This window comes from Hibiscus syriacus, unplaced genomic scaffold (assembly GCF_006381635.1).
Source record: "Hibiscus syriacus cultivar Baekdansim isolate YM2019G1 unplaced genomic scaffold, ASM638163v2 tig00111272_pilon, whole genome shotgun sequence".
NCBI classification, from domain to species: Eukaryota; Viridiplantae; Streptophyta; class Magnoliopsida; order Malvales; family Malvaceae; genus Hibiscus; species Hibiscus syriacus.
In genome coordinates this window covers 161,344-179,827 of record NW_024063039.1, presented here as the reverse complement: position 1 = coordinate 179,827, position 18,484 = coordinate 161,344, and the positions used below count along the sequence as shown (strand labels likewise).

Genomic DNA, 18,484 nt, shown 5'->3' with positions numbered 1-18,484 from the left:
GGAATCCTGTTGGACGAGATAAGTGGTTGTGAATTAGCCTGTGCTTTCACACATTTAACTGTTTCACGGGTCAATGAAATCTTTTCTTTGCCTTTTTCTTGTTGAGCTCAGCCATCTTTGCTACCATTTGGTCAACTAGATCTTTTGGTTTTGCAAGATACGATCCACGTGGTCTTTTGCATCTGCTCCATTTTAACCTCCCACTCAACTTGCATCTTTTGCAAACTCTCGTTCAGCTCTTTCTTTAATTCCTCAAACTTTGCATCCATTCTCAGTACTGTGTGAATGCAATTGCACAGTTAGAAGTGCTTCCTCAAGTTTCCAGCAAGGTACGATTATGCATGTAAACATGCTTAAATGAATGTTGCAAAATGCAACGATGCAAATGCAAATCAGAAATGTGGATCCCAACAATGAATATTTTAGAACAATTTCACCAGAAATAAAAGTTTTCACATTACAAGACATCCACTTTACAGACTTGACTTCTCTTAGATGTTGAATCTGAAATGGGTCGCTGCTTCATCTGGGATCTTCATCCTTGAAAATGATGCCCCTCAGCGTTTTGTAAACAGACTCTTTTAATGCCCCGGCGATGCTGAAGTCAGTGCATCACTCTTCGATGAATAACGTCGGAACGTCGTAAATAATAATCTACTGCTGGATTATCCCCAGACTTCAGTCTTAAATGTTGCACGATCTTCGAGCTCACTGCTTTGTCTCGGATCTTTGTATTTGGAACTGATGCCCTAAAGCATTCTGTAACCTAACTCTGTTAATACCCCAGTGGTGCGGAAGTCAGTGTGTCGCTCCTTGATAAATAGCGATGAAATGATCGTAGATAAAATCGACTGCTGATCACTCATCGATCAGTGGCTCATCATTTTAGTCGAACGTTGCACGATCGTCTTGAGCAGTCTCCTTCTTGTACTCTGTGCATTTCTTTTTAGCCTTCGGTGCATGTCTGTGTACGCGACTGCTTTGGTTGAAAACTTTTATCTCTTCTTGTGAAAATTTTCTCTCGAATATCCCTTGCTGATCAATTTTCGCATTATGTTATGATGATGCAATGTAAAGAAGAATAAAAAACAAAACAACAGAAATAAATAAGTTAGTGCACACAAAGAAAAGAAAAGAATTAGTATACATAAAATATTATTTAGAGATGAATATAACACCTACCCCATCATGATATCTACCCAAAACATGCTTTCAATAGATAACATCCTACCCGACATGCTATCTACCCAAAATTGATTTAATTTCCAGAAAATAATCCTAACCGCATGATATCTAGTTCGCATGCTTTTATTCTAAAAGAAAAATTCTTCTACAAACTTAAACAAAAGGTAGGTTTAGAACATTCCTCCTTTGTGTACACCTATTTTAGGTACCTACTGACGGACAGGTTCGATATAACTATACCTAGGGTGACCATTCTACGGTTCACTCTATGCATGGTTTCGGTTCTAACAGAAAGGGACTCGATTGTCCTTGATGTCGATGCCCCTTGGGCTGCCAACCCTCGATCCTCACCCATTACAGTTCAAGCGGACGAGTTCAATTCGAGGGGATTCACTGCCTTATACCCATGCGAGATAAATTCCTACGAAGGTATAAGGTATGTATCCCATGGGTTATTTGCTAAAACTCATACGAGAATAAATCCTTACGAGAGTAAAGCAATCACCCCGACTAATTGGATCGAAGCTCGTGTCTAGAGCTTATGTTATGCAAATGCGAGTGATGTGGAGAGGAGGACATACCTACCTTCGACCCAAAAGGAAAACAAAACAAGGAAAATAAATCCTGACAAAAGCTGAAAGCCAAAAATAAAATGTTAGTACGAAAAAAAAATGAAGCAATTAAAAATTTCAATAAACGGATCATAAATTAACTAAAACTAGAAATCATAATTTCCACCAAGACGACAATGTGTAAGCGACATACAGCTTGACTCTCTAAAAAAAAGGTCCCCAGCGGAGTCGCCAAGCTGTCATAACCATTTTTTATAAAACATTAAATATTATTTTAATAACAATTACGACTTTAATTTTGGAAAATTTGTGATTTGAAATTAATCGAATTAAATTGGAAAAGGAGTCGCCATCGACCTTTAGATTAGCAGGTCGAATACCTAAAAACTCTTTCAAAATAATTTTAAGAAAAATCATTTTTAAAGACAAAAAGGGGTCTACGTTTACCAAAAATCGATTGGATGGGTTCGGGAGTCGGTTACGCGTGGGGAAGGATTAGCACCCCCACAGCGCCCAAATTGGTACTTATCGCTTACATATCGTCATGATGATGGAAATTACAAATCGAATATAAAGTTAAATTACGATCCCTTTATTGAAATTTAATTAATTTACTTCGAGTTAACTATTTAAAGAAAATCCTTTAACTCGATAAGAATCTTGAAATTTTGCAATCCTCCGTCGGGAAAGCTATTTCACTATTTCTTTTGTAAAAGAATATTCTACCATTGATTATGAACAAAAAAAATTGCGAATCAATATAACTAAAAACGATGCTTACATACGAGTAAATTGATTAACTACAAAATGTGAATTAAAAAAATTTGAAATTTTCATTCACATAAAATAAAATAAATTGTCACTTAAAAGAACACACATTGCATCGTTTGAACAAATTAATTAGCAAATATACTCGACTTATTTCAAGTTCTATGTAATTAATGCCGTACCGGATCACACCACTTCGATCAAGTGGTACTTCCACGCCCATTCTACGCATACTTGTTCTTGAAAGTATTTGGACAATATTTAAATAAAGAAAAATGGAAATAAATAGAAATAGAAATATGTGAAATAAATATTTACAACAAATAAAAATAAACATATTTAATTACATATAGTACAAATAAATACATAACATGAAATGTACATACATAGGATTAAAAGATGTTACACCCCAAAATAATGGTCAAAGTAAGTATTTAATAGTTACAATGACTAACATGTAATAACAAATTAAAGGGCTAAAAACAGAAAAATAGAAAATTAAAGACTAAAATGGCAAATCAGAAACGTAAAGGGACTAAAATAGTAATTAAACGAATGCACACTAGTGAGTATATAATATAACATGTAATAATAGGACTAAGCCTCTCAGCTATAAATAAACTAAATCAACAAACAAAAAAAAGTGAAAAACTTCGGAATGAAAAAATTCACGTTAAACCCGCATATCTTATTTATGATTTCATCTCAATTTTTTTCCTGGAAGAAGAAAGCTTGTTGATACTTCCCATACGTAAAGTTGCTCAACTGTAAAACAAACCTCTTACAACGGATCTATATCCCATGGTGGGACCAAGGGGGTTGCCCCACCTTGCCACGATGAGTGTTGTTAAGGGTATGTTTGTAATCTAATACGTTTTGGAATTCTTATGAGCATTAATCCAAGTTGGCTTAGCCGCCTTGGGGTTTTCCGTTTTAAACTTTTCTGATTTGAAGACCGTCTCCGGTACCAAAATGCAATCCATTCCACCATACTCGGATACACTTAGCTTACCGTATTGTTCATGGAATAACGCCACAAGCATATTCCGTTTACTGAGTCTGTTAGTGTCGGCAGAGCTACATCTGTATTTTTTTCGTTAAAAAAAATTAATCAACAATATTTTTTTTTTATTTGAAGATAAACTATAACAAAAATTAATTGACAGCGCCGTGGTTATACATTTTATTTCTCAACATAATTAAGTTTAATCGGGGAGTTAATTTTAAATTGCCCATAACTTGCACTGTTCCTTTAATTCATAATAATTAAAGTAGATCTACTGATTGCTTATTGAAGAAGGGCAAATTGTAGTTTGACTGAGAAGAGATGATAATAATTTGAGGAAGTTACCAATGATTAATGGATCATTAACGAATGCGTATAACTTTTAACGTCTAATATTAAATAAAAAGAATATTGTAATTATGGGTTAAAATTGTTAAGAAGGCGAGTCATTGCCAGATCATTTGAGTGAGTTGCAACAACATTCTACTAATTACTTATTTATTTAAGATTAGTTAGGTACTACTAACTACTAGGAGTTAGTAATTTTGTTTTTTCCAGTGTCTTGCGTTTCCACTAACAAGAGAAAATATTTATAATTATTTATATTGGTGCCCATTATATCACCGCCATTAGAATAATAATCAAGGTCATATTATTGCATTATCATAAGCTAGTTTGCACATGATGTTTACATTCCACAGATTAGAAAATAAAATTTTAAAATCAAGAAGATCCAAAATCGTGCTCTTCTTACATTAAAAAAAAATTCCCTTTCCGTGACAGTGATGGACCATCTGCGGCTTCGTTGGCTAACCCAATGACATTTATGTTTTTGGGAATAAAATACTTTTTTTATTTCCTTATTTATTCGAAATAAGTAATCCCATTTGTTCCAAATTAAATTGTAGGCGTGTAGCCAAAAAAACAAAAACACCAGACCCCCTAATGATCAAATTCTGGAAGAAAATGAAACAGGTGATAATAAAGAATTCAAGGCCAAAGATGGACCCAAGGGTGAAATCGTCCTCTCTGTGTTAATGACAACAGGCGATGCAAGATCATTTGGAAGATACTCTAAACCATGTCCACACAAGTCTTTGGTATTTGAACAAAAGTGATTGATCTTAATCTATAGGGTGAAATCTCAGTGTAAAGGTCACTTATACGATTGGAATCTGCAGGATTAAGAACAACGACCATAATATCGCAATCTCATGCTTCTACTTTTGCCTGGATATAGCATCAGCATGAATGGAACACGATATGTGCTACATATGGATAAATATGATTTGGCATTATGTGCAGTTTTGTTTTCCATTTTAACACTTACGGATTTCAACTAATGTGTAAGTAATTTTAAATTTTTTAAATCTGGTTTAGGTTCTACTGTTATCGTATTAGTTATATGGTACATTAATAACTTTTTTGTAGGGTAAATGATTAATTGCCTTTCATAATGGCTATATACGGGTAATAGCTGAGACATCTGTGGGTAACGAAAACAAGGGCATAAATTACCGGCTTTACCAAATTTGATATGGTAATTATTTAGAACTAATTATACGTATTCCATAAATGTTTGTCAGGTACGCAACACCGACGATTTCTTAAGCATATGAAGGGAAAGTGTTTATTACCATCAAAATGAATGGCAGACATTGACCTACAATTTTTTTTTCTTGTAAGATTCACTCCTTGCTACTCCTAGTTATAGGCGTGTTGTCCTTGTCCTCACGGCACGCATCATTACCCTCTCATAATTTCTTTGCCTATGTACGACACTTCATGTCATGTATTTTTTTCTCTATTTTCAAATTTATAAAATAAAAATAATATAAATGAATTTAAATTCATCAAACAATCTTAATAATAAAAATAATATTATTCTTTACAGAGATTTTAAATTCGAATAATTACATTTATGGGATGTATCTTATAATAACTTCATATTATTAAAAAAATTAAATAACATAAACAAATTTCATTACCTAACCACCCGGAGTCTTTCTCTAATTTGTTCATATATTATTCCAATAATGACAATAAATTTTATAAAATTAATGGGTAATAGGTAAACATCAATTGAACTTACAAGTGTAGGTGATTAGTATCTTTCAAATTATAGTCGAATCTTGAAGAATATAGTTTCAATTGTAGCCGCAAATTAGGAAATTTTTAAGTCACAAGTGAGCAGTTAGTTAGACTTGGAAAATACAAGTGTCGGTGATCATTTTCACTCCTTTCTTTTTTCCTTTAGAAATTCCATCACATGGTGTATTAACCAAATACATACATATCAAACATAAGTTTATTCTTCAAGTTATATATTTGGTTGAAAAGAAATATCGAATAAGAATATATGAGAAAGAACCAGAAAAAATCGTCAGAAAAAAATAATGATAGTAAATGTAAGAAACTCATTAAATTATTTGGAAATGAATAAAACTCGACTCTTGAATAAATTATTTTTATTTTAAATTATTTAAGTTAACTCGAATTATTGAGATATCTTTCGAGTTCAAGTTTAGTTAGAATTTGAAAATTTTGAATAAAACTAAAATAACGAGTATCTTAACAGCTTTACAATTTGATTGTTGATTTTCTTGTTCCTTCATTCCTCGGTTTAAGTTCATTTTATCAAATTTGAATCATATGTTTCTAAATCATTATAGAATATATATGTATACTCAATTATTCTTTTAGTTAATGAATTTTTAATTTTTTATCAACTTTGCATAATTTCTCATTCTTTGATTCATCCTTTATTTTAAATCTATTTTATCCAAATTTGAACGACACGCTCATCTACCACTATAGAATACTTATACAACTTCAATTTTATTTTATCTATAAAAGTACTATTTTTCAATTTAGTCCCATAAATTTACATTTTATTCAAATTGGTCTTTTAATAATGTGTTCTTTTTTCCCATAAGTTTATTGACTTCTATACACTCTCGTCAATATACTTTATCCTCAAAAATATTATTTCAAAAATAATATTATAAATATATTTTATAACGGTATATTATATTTAATTTATTAAATATCATTACAATATGGAAAAAATATAAAGAAATGTATATATCTTATAAGGTTGGAGAAAATTGATAAATTGGAACCAATACATACTGTAATATTATAATCAAATCCATATATAAATTTAACAATTCGACTAAAAAAATTAAATAATCATAAATATGACTCATCAACTCAACTAACTCAAATTAATTTAACTTGACTTGAATGGATGCTCTGTCCTACTATTATTGCCAAGGAAATGAATGGATGCTCTATCCTACTATTATTGCCAAGGAAATAAATGAGAAAGTTAAGAGGAAAATGGGATGATGAGGGATATGTAAAAAAAATATGTATTAAGCTCGAAATTACATATGTACGGGCACGTGTATAAATTGAACTCAGAAAAAATCTTGAGTTCAAAATTTTGATAATATAATCTTAAATATTTGATAAAAAATTGACTGCACTTACTTATATTAGACTATTAAAACATATACATAACATTAACTCAGTCGGTAAATTTAATATAGCGTATATTACAATGTATATTTTTAATTGCAAAAAAATATACAAAGTTTGTGGCATAAACCAAAAGTAGACACCATTGAGTCACTGACCCAATATCAAGAAGCATGTGCGGTTAAATCGGAACTTTGGCTTTGGATGCTTTCCTCTTTTGTCGGCCGTTTTCATTGGCCGAACTTAGGTTATTGAAAATAAAATATTTCCAAACAGTCACCGAACTTGGGTTTCATTTTTGTTTTAATCATTCATGGTTATGTTTTTTGTTAATGGTCTGTTAATAACATTTGTCATCGACTAGACGTTAATATTATTATGACTAATATAAAAAATAAGAACTTGTCTTTTTATTTTTAAAAAAGTCATTCAATGCATTTGGCTCATGAAATATTAAATATCTTTGAAATAGGACTCCATGATGTAACATTATGTGAAGATTTTATTTGATGACGTCTTCGGAGTTAGAAGTTATTAAATATCTTGGAGATATATATTATTTAGGACTCTTATATTGATTTCTCATATTGATAAGTGTCCATAATCTGATATATTTAATTTTGAGTTGTGATAAAGTTATTTAACACGAATTTATATTTATTACCATCTTAGCGATGACAGTGCTTATCTTTCACTGATAAGCATAATATTTGTTTGTATCATTTATTCATTGTCATTCGTTAGGTTAGATTTATTAACCATTTCTTTGTACAATCGTCCTTTTAACAATTTAGTGGTTAATTTTCTTATATTTTTCTTATTTATTCCATAATACTAGTTTCATTATTATTAAAAAAAAAAATCCCTTGCAATGGATTGCTCAATTAGAGATTAAGGTGTATGACACATATATATATAATGACGTCGTTATATTTCAGTGGAGGGTAATTGAGGTAAATTAAATTATTAAGAAAAACAATTTTGCAGATTTTTAGGTGAATTTATTTGATAATAAGATTAAAAAATACATATATTGTGTTTAAATGATTTTTCATGTATTATATATTAGTAGTCTTTTATATGTTCATATGTTGGTAATATTTATATTATTTTCATGCATATGTTAATATTGTTTCCTATTTTGTTTCATGCAGTAATTCCATAGGTTGAATATATTATTTAAAACACGTTTTAAGAGTTATATGGATATGAAACGAGATCCTGAAATTTATTGTTGTGTCCTCTAATTTGTGCTGCAATTTCGAGAGTAGGAGCAAAACAGGAGTCCTACATGATATGCCTAAAATAGTTCTGCCTACTTTGATGCCCATCTTGAAGCGGTATTGTTTTACAAATGCCACGTCAAGGAGTTGGGGCCACCTTGATCAGTTCTTTTACGCGTGGCATTTACTAAATATTTTGTACAAAGTCATGCTACTAGAAAATTCCTTTATGTAAAGAAACCACGACACGAAGGAGAGTGGGTCCCACCTATACCTTTGAGTGAAATTGACTGTCGGTGCCGGACATATTTTGATTAACCAAAAATAAATTTCGAGAAAAAAGGTAACGCGATCGCCCAATCAGATAACAGTGATCGGGTGGTTCAATGAAACACGCGTGTCATGACTGTGGGCCATGATGTTTCTTTTTTTCTGGGTGTATGGGAACTGATTGTGAGGGGTGATTTGTCATTTTATCACTCGCTTTCACAAAGCTGTTTCCCAAAAGAAAGTGTCTGATTATGGCAAGGTGACGTCAGTTTTTAATGATTATTTAGTCTTTTTTAATTAATCTGTTAAATAATTATTATTTACTTTTATTTAGAAAACAGTATTGGTTATAATCAGCAATCGGCGGTTTAGAGAGAAAGAGGCGACGGGCAGTATTTAGAAAATCGGATCGGATCGGTCGATTCAATCGGAACTGTTGTCTAGTCCTTTTTTATCTGCATCGGTTGAATTGTTACTAGTGAACCGGTTAGAACCGTTGAACCATTCGAACCATATCAGTTGAAAACCGGAAAAAAACATCCTTTTTTTTTTTAATTAAACCAAACGACGTTTGTTAAACGAGCCAAGTCGAACTCGAGTATTGCTGACTCGAACTTTAAAACTTTAAAAGTAAGCTTAACTCGACTTAAACTCACGAGCTAAAAATTATCAAGTTCAACTCAAACTCAAAATATAATATTAGAACTTGAACTCAAAAAGTCTTAAACTCAAAAAAAATTTAGAAGCTCGATTGAAACTTAAAATTTGAGCTTGATTGAAGTGAAATAATAGTTCACTCAATGCTTACCAAATGGCTCCATGATTTTGAATGTCAAATTATCTCTATTTATAGAAGTTATTGTGATGCTCTTCTATGTTTTTTAGCCATGTAATATTGTTTTAAAAAAATTAAACCAAACAAATATCATTTTTTTATGATTTTTTAGTCCCAAATTTATTTTTTAATTATAGTTATATAATTATATTTATTATTTAATATGTTTTACCTTAAATATTATGTTGTATTTAATTCGAAAAATTCTATTTCACTTGATTTTATGATTTTTTACTTATATATGTTATGATTTGCTTTGAATATGACTTGTGATATAAAAAATTATTTTTTATTAAATATTTTTTTATATTTTTATTTAATTTTTTAAATAATTATGACATCGTCCGGTTCTTCCGACCGATCGGACTGGTTCGACCGGTTGAACAGTAAACCGATAGCATGACCGATTCGCTAACCGATTCAGTTTTGAAAAATATGACGGCGAGTTAAAACTTGAAACCCCAAATCAAACTTTTTATCTTAACATTTTTTAATAGAAAGTGAAATATCTAAAATTATAATAAGAGGTTATAATTATTATAAAAAACTATATATATATATATATATTATATTTTCTTATAACATTAAAATTTACTATTTTAGATCATATAGGGAACATACATAATTTAAAAAACTCAATCAAAAGATTCAAGCAAAAAAATAGATAAGAACAAATATGAACATCGTAAAAAATTATTCACGAACGTAACATGGCGTATTTAAATTCAATCTACGGGCCCATAGTAGGGAAGATCAATATAATTACAAAAAACTATCTTGATCAATCGTGACATTGTCAAATCCAATCTTGAGAAAACACAAAATAAAAAGAACGAAAAATGATCGAGAAAAAAAAAACTACTACAAAGATAAAAAAAATCGTAACACAAAGGTAAAATTATTTTTATTAAAAAATTTAAAAATAAATAAAGGAAAAGGAAAATCGATGATCAAAAACCAATAATAAAACTATCGTCGTTGCCGAATAAATAAAATCAAAGAAAAAAATTGATTCAATTTGTAAAAAATAAACCAATCTTAAAGGAAAAAAAGAGAGAAAATAATTGTTCTTTTAACATTTTAATTATTTTGACCTCATACTCAAATCAATTTAATTATATTAATCAATAATTCTTATTTTGAAATAATAATTTTTGATATTAGGGATGAGCATGGGTCGGGTCGGGTTAAATTTTCAGTCCACTCAATCTGAACCAACCTGAAAAATATATAAATTCACCCGACACTATTTTTTGCAATAAAATCCGACACACCCAACTCAAAATAATATATTTATTAAAAAATATTATTTTATTCAATAAAATAGAGATTTAACTGAAAGAAAATAATATAGAGAGATATTATTGTAATTATCTCTAAATATATAAGGTAAAATTATATTTTTTTTGCCGATATGGTCATGTCGGGTATTTTCATCCTAAATCCAGCTGAACTTAACCTTAAAATGACCGATCGACCGAACTCTATTTTTTTATAAAAAATCTACCCGATCAAATCATATCGGATCAGAATCCGTTTGGTTCGAGTCCATACCGTTCCCTAGATATGATAATAATTTACAATGATTTGAAGATTATGACTTTAATTGTGCCGTAGTATCGGATCAGAATCCGTTTGGTTCGAGTCCCATACCGTTCCCTAGATATGATATAATTTACAATGATTTGAAAGATTATGACTTTAATTGTGCCGTAGTGCGAGATTAGGAATCATTGAAGTGGCAGTGTAAAGGTAGCCCACAGCACTCAACACTCTATTTCAGCCCATTCAGAGCCATTGAGTATTTAAGAGATGGCTAAATATTAAGAAACGAATTTCATTTTTTTTTAGAAGTGTTAAAGATCACTTATAATAAAAGCCCACGTTGGAGCAGCTCTCAAAGAACTACATTAATTGATTATAATATAATTAATTTTTCTACATTTATTTATTAACTAAAAAAATAATTGCATCTTGTTAATAATTTACAAGGTAATATATAATAATATTTTTCTTTTAAAATAACTATTAATGAATCTTAAATAAATATTTTTTTATCTAATTACATACATATAAAGTAATTTGTTGCAAAGATTATTTATTTATTATAACGCACGTAAATTCATTAATACTTTTTATAACGTACAAGTTCCATAGTTAAAGTTCAATATCACTTTATAAACTGAAAATATTATTGCCGTGAAATAGATGTTATTGAAGTAATAATGCAAAGAAGTGTCTGTTTAACTTCCTCCTCAAACCAGCCTGAAACACCATTTGATCCGAGCAATGGCCTTGAGCATGAAGTAATGCTGGCCGGACTCGAGCAGGTCACCGTGCTGTTCCCGCTCTTGTCGAAGAACTTAGCATCACTTGCGTTTGCAGGCGATGAACTTAAACTGTGTCACCTCTGCCACGCTATAATCTTTGGTAGCATCATGTTGAACACTATTCAATCAACAGAACGAAAAGAAACTATGCATAAGGTTTCGCAGATAACACAATATAACGTGTTTCGTAAAATGAATGGCGAAAAAACAGACCCAAAGTGTCGCCTAGCTTAATGGACTTGGCTACGAACCCAACTATAATAGTTAACGAGCGGTCGCCAGCCAAGCTGGTCACCTACTGTGTGCTCTGTCGCCAAACTTGATCCCACATGGGATAGAATTAGAATCAGAAACAAAGTCATGAACTTGACAGCGGAGCTTGCCATTTGGTGCATGTTTCAGCGATAAAGGAAATCTAGAGTGGATAAAATAGATTGGTTTTATAGTGGGAAAGAAATGAGTTGGGTTCGTTGGGCAATGCTTCTTGTGCTTCTTGAATTTAATTCAATTGACTAGTGAATAGATTTCTTAGGATTTTTTCCCTAAATTATCACCCTAAAAAATCAATACCCATTTTTAATACCATTTTCTAATTAATTTTTGGATTGACACCCTTTTTAGTCATGAGATGATTATTAATTAACCCTTGACATACAATTTTTTTCAAAATAACATGTATGATTACAAAGTAGTATTTGTTCAAAATATTTCTTAACCATAGACAAAGCAAACATCTTGCAGATAACTACTCGAACCATATTTTTAAGAATAACAATACTTAACACTAATGTCACTTAATGGATTCGTGGTCTACAAAATTAAGTGTTTTCTCAAATCAAAATACATGGATTTGAAATAACAAGTTAATGTCATTACATTTATGATGAGTACATAATTTATCGGGTAGTTCTGCTGTACGCCTAATACAAGGTTAAGGAAAGACGCTACCGGAAATCTTAATATTTTTATAACATTTTCAGTAAAACACTACCTAAAATTATTTTTTTCTATCGAAAATGTTAATTTCACTATCTAAAATGAATATTTATGATATTAACATTTATGGCAAAAAAAATAACATTTAAGTTGTCCCCGATATTAATATTTTCGATAAAAAAAAATAACATTTAAGGTAACACTCTACCAAAAATATTAAAAAAATATTAACATTTTCGGTAGTGCCTTTTTTTAGCCTTATATTAAACTATCTTTCCTTAACATCCCTAATTTAAGAAAATGTTACACAAGTGGTTATGCTAACAGTTGTTGATAGTGGGTTATGATGAGTGGTAGTCAATAGATGCAATTGTGATTACCAAACAAGTGTGTGCGCTTTTGGGTGCTAAAGTAATGTCTTTTATTAGTGTAATCAGTCTTCCGTATTGTCATATGCGACGGTGAAAGCTTTGAAACTGGTAGCTCATCTTGAATATCATCATATTATTGCATTTTTCTTCCAAGGAATGATCTTCAAATTAATGGTCAACCGATTATTGATTAAACACGAATTTTTTCAATGGCATATAACAAAATCATCTATAAAAAAGACTTGTGAGTTCATCACCAGTTTCAATACTCTAAACCCGTATTCTAATCCAAGGGAACATGTCTCTTTCAGTAGATATCCGAGGCTCACCGGGCCTATTGCATCACACTTAACGAAGTTTCAATGCGTTGAATGAGCTGCTCAGCACCCAATGTACCCTCCTGATGATCATAACTCGAACAAGTCAAAAATAGTTGGATTAAAAGCTAGATGACTTGATCATGAATTTATAAACAACAGAAATTAGTTCAAAGAGGAAATTGAAATTCATGATCGGTGCAGTCTCTGAGTGGGATAAACTGCAAGGATTACACAAAATGAACCTCCTATCCCAAGCAACAAATGCCAGTTCTATTGGTTATAACATGCAGCCTATACGAAAAGCCGAAAAAAGAGAGTTCCTGGTGTAAATAAACCAGACGAGAGAAAGGAAGATCATATATATTGACCTGAATGGTTCACAATTTCACAAATAACTACATAGGACAAGCATCCCAAGGCATTGATAATGAAACGGCAAAGGTATTTTACAAATCACACGCATAAAAGGATAGCTTCAGTTTTGTTTAATTTCATTGTAGCCGAGGCTGTTGTAAGCAGTCAGAACATTTTCGTTTTACAGAATTAGGTTGTAAGGATGAAAATCTTTTGGACTTTCGCCTCATAAAACTGGCTTAGGTTGTAAGGATGAAAATGTTAAAGTGAGCAGATTAATCAGACTTACAAAACGATCAAAGGGCTTCCCATCTTTAAATATGATGAAAGTGGGCAATCCTTGAATTTTATATTTATCAGCAATGCTGGGGTACTTCTCGGTGTCAATTTTCACAACCTGAATCTTATCTTTCAGAGTAGCACTCACTTCATCGAGGACTGGAACCATGAATTGACAAGGCCCACACCTACAAAATCAGACCTACGCTCGTAGAATTTCAATCCGTCAAAAGAAAATCTACATTCATGAATTAGGGCTCACATTCAAGTATGTTTTTTTCAAAAGAAAATTTTACCAGGTCGCATAGAAGTCAACCACACAGGCTTGTCGGAGTTCGCCAACAAATCATCCAAGGATTTAAATGTTTGCTTCTTTGCTTCAACCTATGGAAATCATTTCGCCAAACTTGTCAAAATTATTGTTCTACAAAACATCTTCTACTTACCCTGCAACTTAACGTAAACATCGAAAACAGCAATAAGCCTTCACTAAATTGGCTTAACCTTAGCTTTATTGAGATGAAGTAACCGAGTCTAAAAAAATCGATGTTCGCATTCAATTCATGCAACGAGACAAACACAGGAACCGATAATTATTACATAATAGCAACGAAACTAGGTGTAAAAGCGTTTACTTGCAAAGAACGACAGCGAGGGGAAACTGATCTATTAACCATTCGAATGGGTTGAAGTTGAAGAGAAGAGGAGAAATAAGTTGGAAGAACAATAATAAGGGATAACCCAGTTGAGCTTCTTGGATTAAGCGAAGGAACAGCTGCTGATGCCGAAACAGAGATCGCCATTTTCCCCAGAATTTGAAGAACCTGATTACAAACATTCCAGTGGGTTAGGTTAGGTTATCTGGTGTTTGGGCTTCGAATTTTTAATCCGGAAGGAGACAAACATACGAAAGCGAGGAACGTGAATCGATAATCTCGTGTTTGTGTGGCGCAGGTCTTTGGTATCATTCAGTGGAATCGTAATTAGGGCCGATGAGTTGTGAGTTTTTGGGTGTTTTTGTTTTGACTCGGAATGTCCTAATAGGTTTGAGGTGGCAATGGATTCCCTAATGAACAGAGTCGTATCAGATCAATAACGATTCAGATTCGGTGACGTGGCGCTGCGATGAACCCGAACGCCGATGATTGATAACAAAGTTATTTGTCCACGTGGCTGATTTAATTTGTGCTCATATTGGACATTATTTAAATTATTGGATGCTTATTTATTTAAAAGAGGGAGCCAAAAACCATAAATCATTGTAGTAACTTATAAAATACATCATATGGCCGTTTATAAATTTGATAGCAAATGGCACTACACCAATAACGATGTTAGTGGATTACGAATATCACAACTACTTGAAAGGAATCTACTGAGAAAACAAGAATTCACGACCAAAAAGTAACATAATTGAGCAACAAACGGGGGAAACAAACGAAATGGTGGCAGAAGATCTGACCCCCAAGAAGAAAACAAACAAATCGTCACAGAAGAAAGACTAATGCCATTGCACACTATAGGAAAAATCTAAAACCGATGTCCTTCCCTACTCTCAACTTCTCTCTGCCACGAACATAATGGGGAAAAAAATCTTTCTAAGTGGTAACAAGGTTAAGAGAATTTAAGATTTCCACAATCCACAAGGCAGGCAGCACAATTTTCCAATTTGTAGAAAGAACCACTGTAAAGGGTTTGGATGATCATTCCCTCCAACGCTGCAGTAGGCAATGGTAGCTCCGGAGGTAAATGCCGGTGAAATGCATCGACCGCAGCAGCAACGCCATCTTCGTTTTCTATCAGTTTTGCTAACTCCATCGCATGGGATTTCACCTGCCAGAAATCATGTTCCATTGAAAAGCTTCAACTTGAATCTAGCAATGTTATCAACCGCATATGGAAGGTATGATTCCACATATCAGAAACATGCTACGTGGATATGGAATCCAATGCAACTGGTCATGAACTCATCGGTTGGAAGAATGATCATGATTCGCCAACAAAGAAGGCTTCTTGGAGTAAGCTGATTCAAATCATCGTTCAAATGGATCAAAAAGAAAACTCTTTCAAAGCCATTTGTTTTATGATTTTTCTCCATAAACAGAAGCGGACTTTTAAACGCTGTCGTTCTGTACATATTTGTTCAGATTCGAGCTTGCCTTCACCAAATTGGGCAAAGGCAAGTTCAATTGCATGAAGCATTTCACTTCATTTCGCACTTCAACTCTTTCATATTTTCAGGAAACAATAATGCATGCATCAAAAAAGTAGATGAGAAATTACCAAAAACAAAGATAAAGAAAGATTACAGCAGTCTAATGCAAATCCAATAACTTTCATCTTGAGTCTCTTTATAGCAGAGGAGCATGCTAATGCTCAATATAAGTTTTTATGAAAATTATACTTACAAATGTTCTAATGAGTAGTATTTAAGCAACGGCTATAACATCTTGACATTAAATAGGTGGTCAAATTTCAAAAGCAGTACACGAGTAACAATGTAGAATTAGATGCTTGCCAAAAGAGTACCTGTAAATTTTAAATGAGAAATTTTGAGGGTAAAAATAACTATTCTCATATATCCTAATATTACAACCTTTTGCAATCAAATATTATAGAATATTTACCTTCGCATCCATCAACTACAAATATGGGGAGATGGTTCTACACGGACAAGTGCTTGATAATGCAATGAATCAGATTAAATTAGGCAAACGAAAGCTACTTGAGTTACCTCTGGCTGGAGCATGAATCTGATAGCATTTGAAAACTTCTCAACACTGAGCTCTGATATTGGTATTGGTGCACGTCCAAGCCCTCTCTGATGTATTCTATCACCCCAAAAGAATTGATCTCCAAGAACGGCACTATGGTCATTGGACACTAATAATTCAAAATTTTTCATTAGCACAATTTAAATTACAAGTACATAAGATCCTATAAGAAGGTTAAATTTGGTAGCTTTGAAACAAGGTATCACTCAATCACGTATACTAAGAACTAGAGGTCATAATTCAAACAAAAACAAATACATCAACAAAACTAGAAGTGCAAAAAAAAAAATTTATTTATAACAAAAGCAAAGTAAAAGAAAATATTACCCAGCTTTAAGTCCAGTGGCCGTAGTTCCAGCACCACCATGATGCTAGTGCATATTTACGGAACCATTTTCAACAGGCACAAAATAATTATCGAAAGGATTTTGAACTCTTCATCATTGGACACATTTGCTATATTCAGGTTATCTTATCATCAGATATCTGAGTTTTTTCAACTCCCACAATCATTTTGCAATTTTTAACATCTAAGCATGTCAAAGAATCCCTTCAAATTAAGCTAAAATAGATTCGAATTAATTGAATACTTACCACAGCTGAACATTGGGGAAACAACCAATCATGAGGGCAGTCTTCCAGGAGGAAAATTCTCAGTAACTTCTGCAACTGCAGGACAAATAAAATATAGAAAATCTGCTTGTCATTCTGAATACTAGTGCATGTCCCATAATATATAGGGCTAATTACAACCTCCACAGATAAGAACTTGTAAGAACATAGCATTCTTTTATCAGTATGTTTATCTAAATAATGATTATAACATCAATTTCCAATTAATTGATTGAAGTTAATGACAACCGGTCTTACATTGACAAAGTAAACAATAAGATCAAAACCGAAAAAACAACATACCACAAAAAATGTGAAAGCACAACAAAAATGAATACCCTCTATAACCAGAAATGAGCTCTCAAGACATTAAGGTGAGGAAAACAGAACGGCATGCAAAAGTTACTTACAGTGCCCTAGATCTCCCCAACCCTGGTCAATTATTCCTCTTTGTCCTGTGTCATTTAATGCCTCTAAAATAACATCTGTTGTTTTCTTGGAATCATCAAGAGGCTTCACGGGCAATAATAGATAATTTCAGTACTAATTTTCAGAAGTAAAGAAGTGTGTATCAGTAAAAGAATCCTCATTTGACTTCAACCTCAAGAAAATGATTTTGACATGTCATTTTAGTTCAGCCCTGATCTCTTTCGATTGTATTAACTTGAGAAATTCAGGATCTCTATAATCAAAGTGAGCTTAATATCATACACAAATTAGAAACTGAATCAACATTAGATATTTAGTTGATACATATTTTATCAATTCTCAGAATTCGCATCTAAGATATTATATTCAATTCCCATACAAGTCAAAGTCCAACAAACAAGATATATATTCAATTCCCTACAAGTCAAAGTCCAACAAACAGAATTTAAGGCTCATCAAGCATCTTTCCTTTAAAATATTAGGCAGGATGGCAGTGCATATGCACAACACACTTTTTGAGATAAATGCTTGGATAAACTGGTAAAGTTTAAGTTTCATTCAGTTGATTTTATATCATCACTTTTCAAACCACTAGAAATAACCTTGGAAAGCATGACATAGATCTCATAACTCCTTTTAAGGAAAAGGAAAGATAATCATAAAATTTACTTCAAACATGATTCAGAGATACCATACCCTGCTTCCAAATCCGATATATGGGTTGTGGTCCTTTTTTA

At 32.2% G+C, this 18,484-nt stretch overlaps 1 protein-coding gene and 1 pseudogene across 2 annotated transcripts; both read right to left on the bottom strand.

Moving 5' to 3' along the window:
- Positions 1–13,147: 13,147 nt before the first annotated feature.
- On the bottom strand, positions 13,148–14,986 carry LOC120157445 (annotated as a pseudogene).
- A 552-nt stretch (positions 14,987–15,538) lies between these two features.
- On the bottom strand, positions 15,539–18,482 carry LOC120157458 (sterol 3-beta-glucosyltransferase UGT80B1-like). Of its 2 annotated transcripts, XR_005519140.1 has the most exons (6): positions 18,444–18,482; positions 17,729–17,831; positions 17,301–17,375; positions 16,667–16,815; positions 16,341–16,461; positions 15,593–15,765 (listed from the first exon to the last, which is right to left on the bottom strand). XR_005519140.1 is itself a non-coding variant. In XM_039168564.1 (5 exons), the coding sequence occupies exons 3-5, from the start codon at positions 17,311–17,313 to the stop codon at positions 15,547–15,549; spliced, it is 381 nt and encodes a 126-aa protein (XP_039024495.1). In that variant the 5' UTR covers positions 17,314–17,375; positions 17,729–17,831; positions 18,444–18,482; the 3' UTR covers positions 15,539–15,546. The 2 variants fall into 2 exon arrangements, 1 of the variants encoding a protein (XP_039024495.1); XM_039168564.1 differs by lacking the exon at positions 16,341–16,461 and having other exon boundaries at positions 15,539–15,765.
- Positions 18,483–18,484: the final 2 nt, after the last annotated feature.

Bases quoted from the DNA above. Each gene is read 5' to 3' on its own strand.
- LOC120157458 (XM_039168564.1), bottom strand. The intron at 15,766-16,666 runs GTAACTCAAGTA...GATTTCTGGCAG, and splicing joins GATTCATGCTCCAGCCAGAG to GTGAAATCCCATGCGATGGA.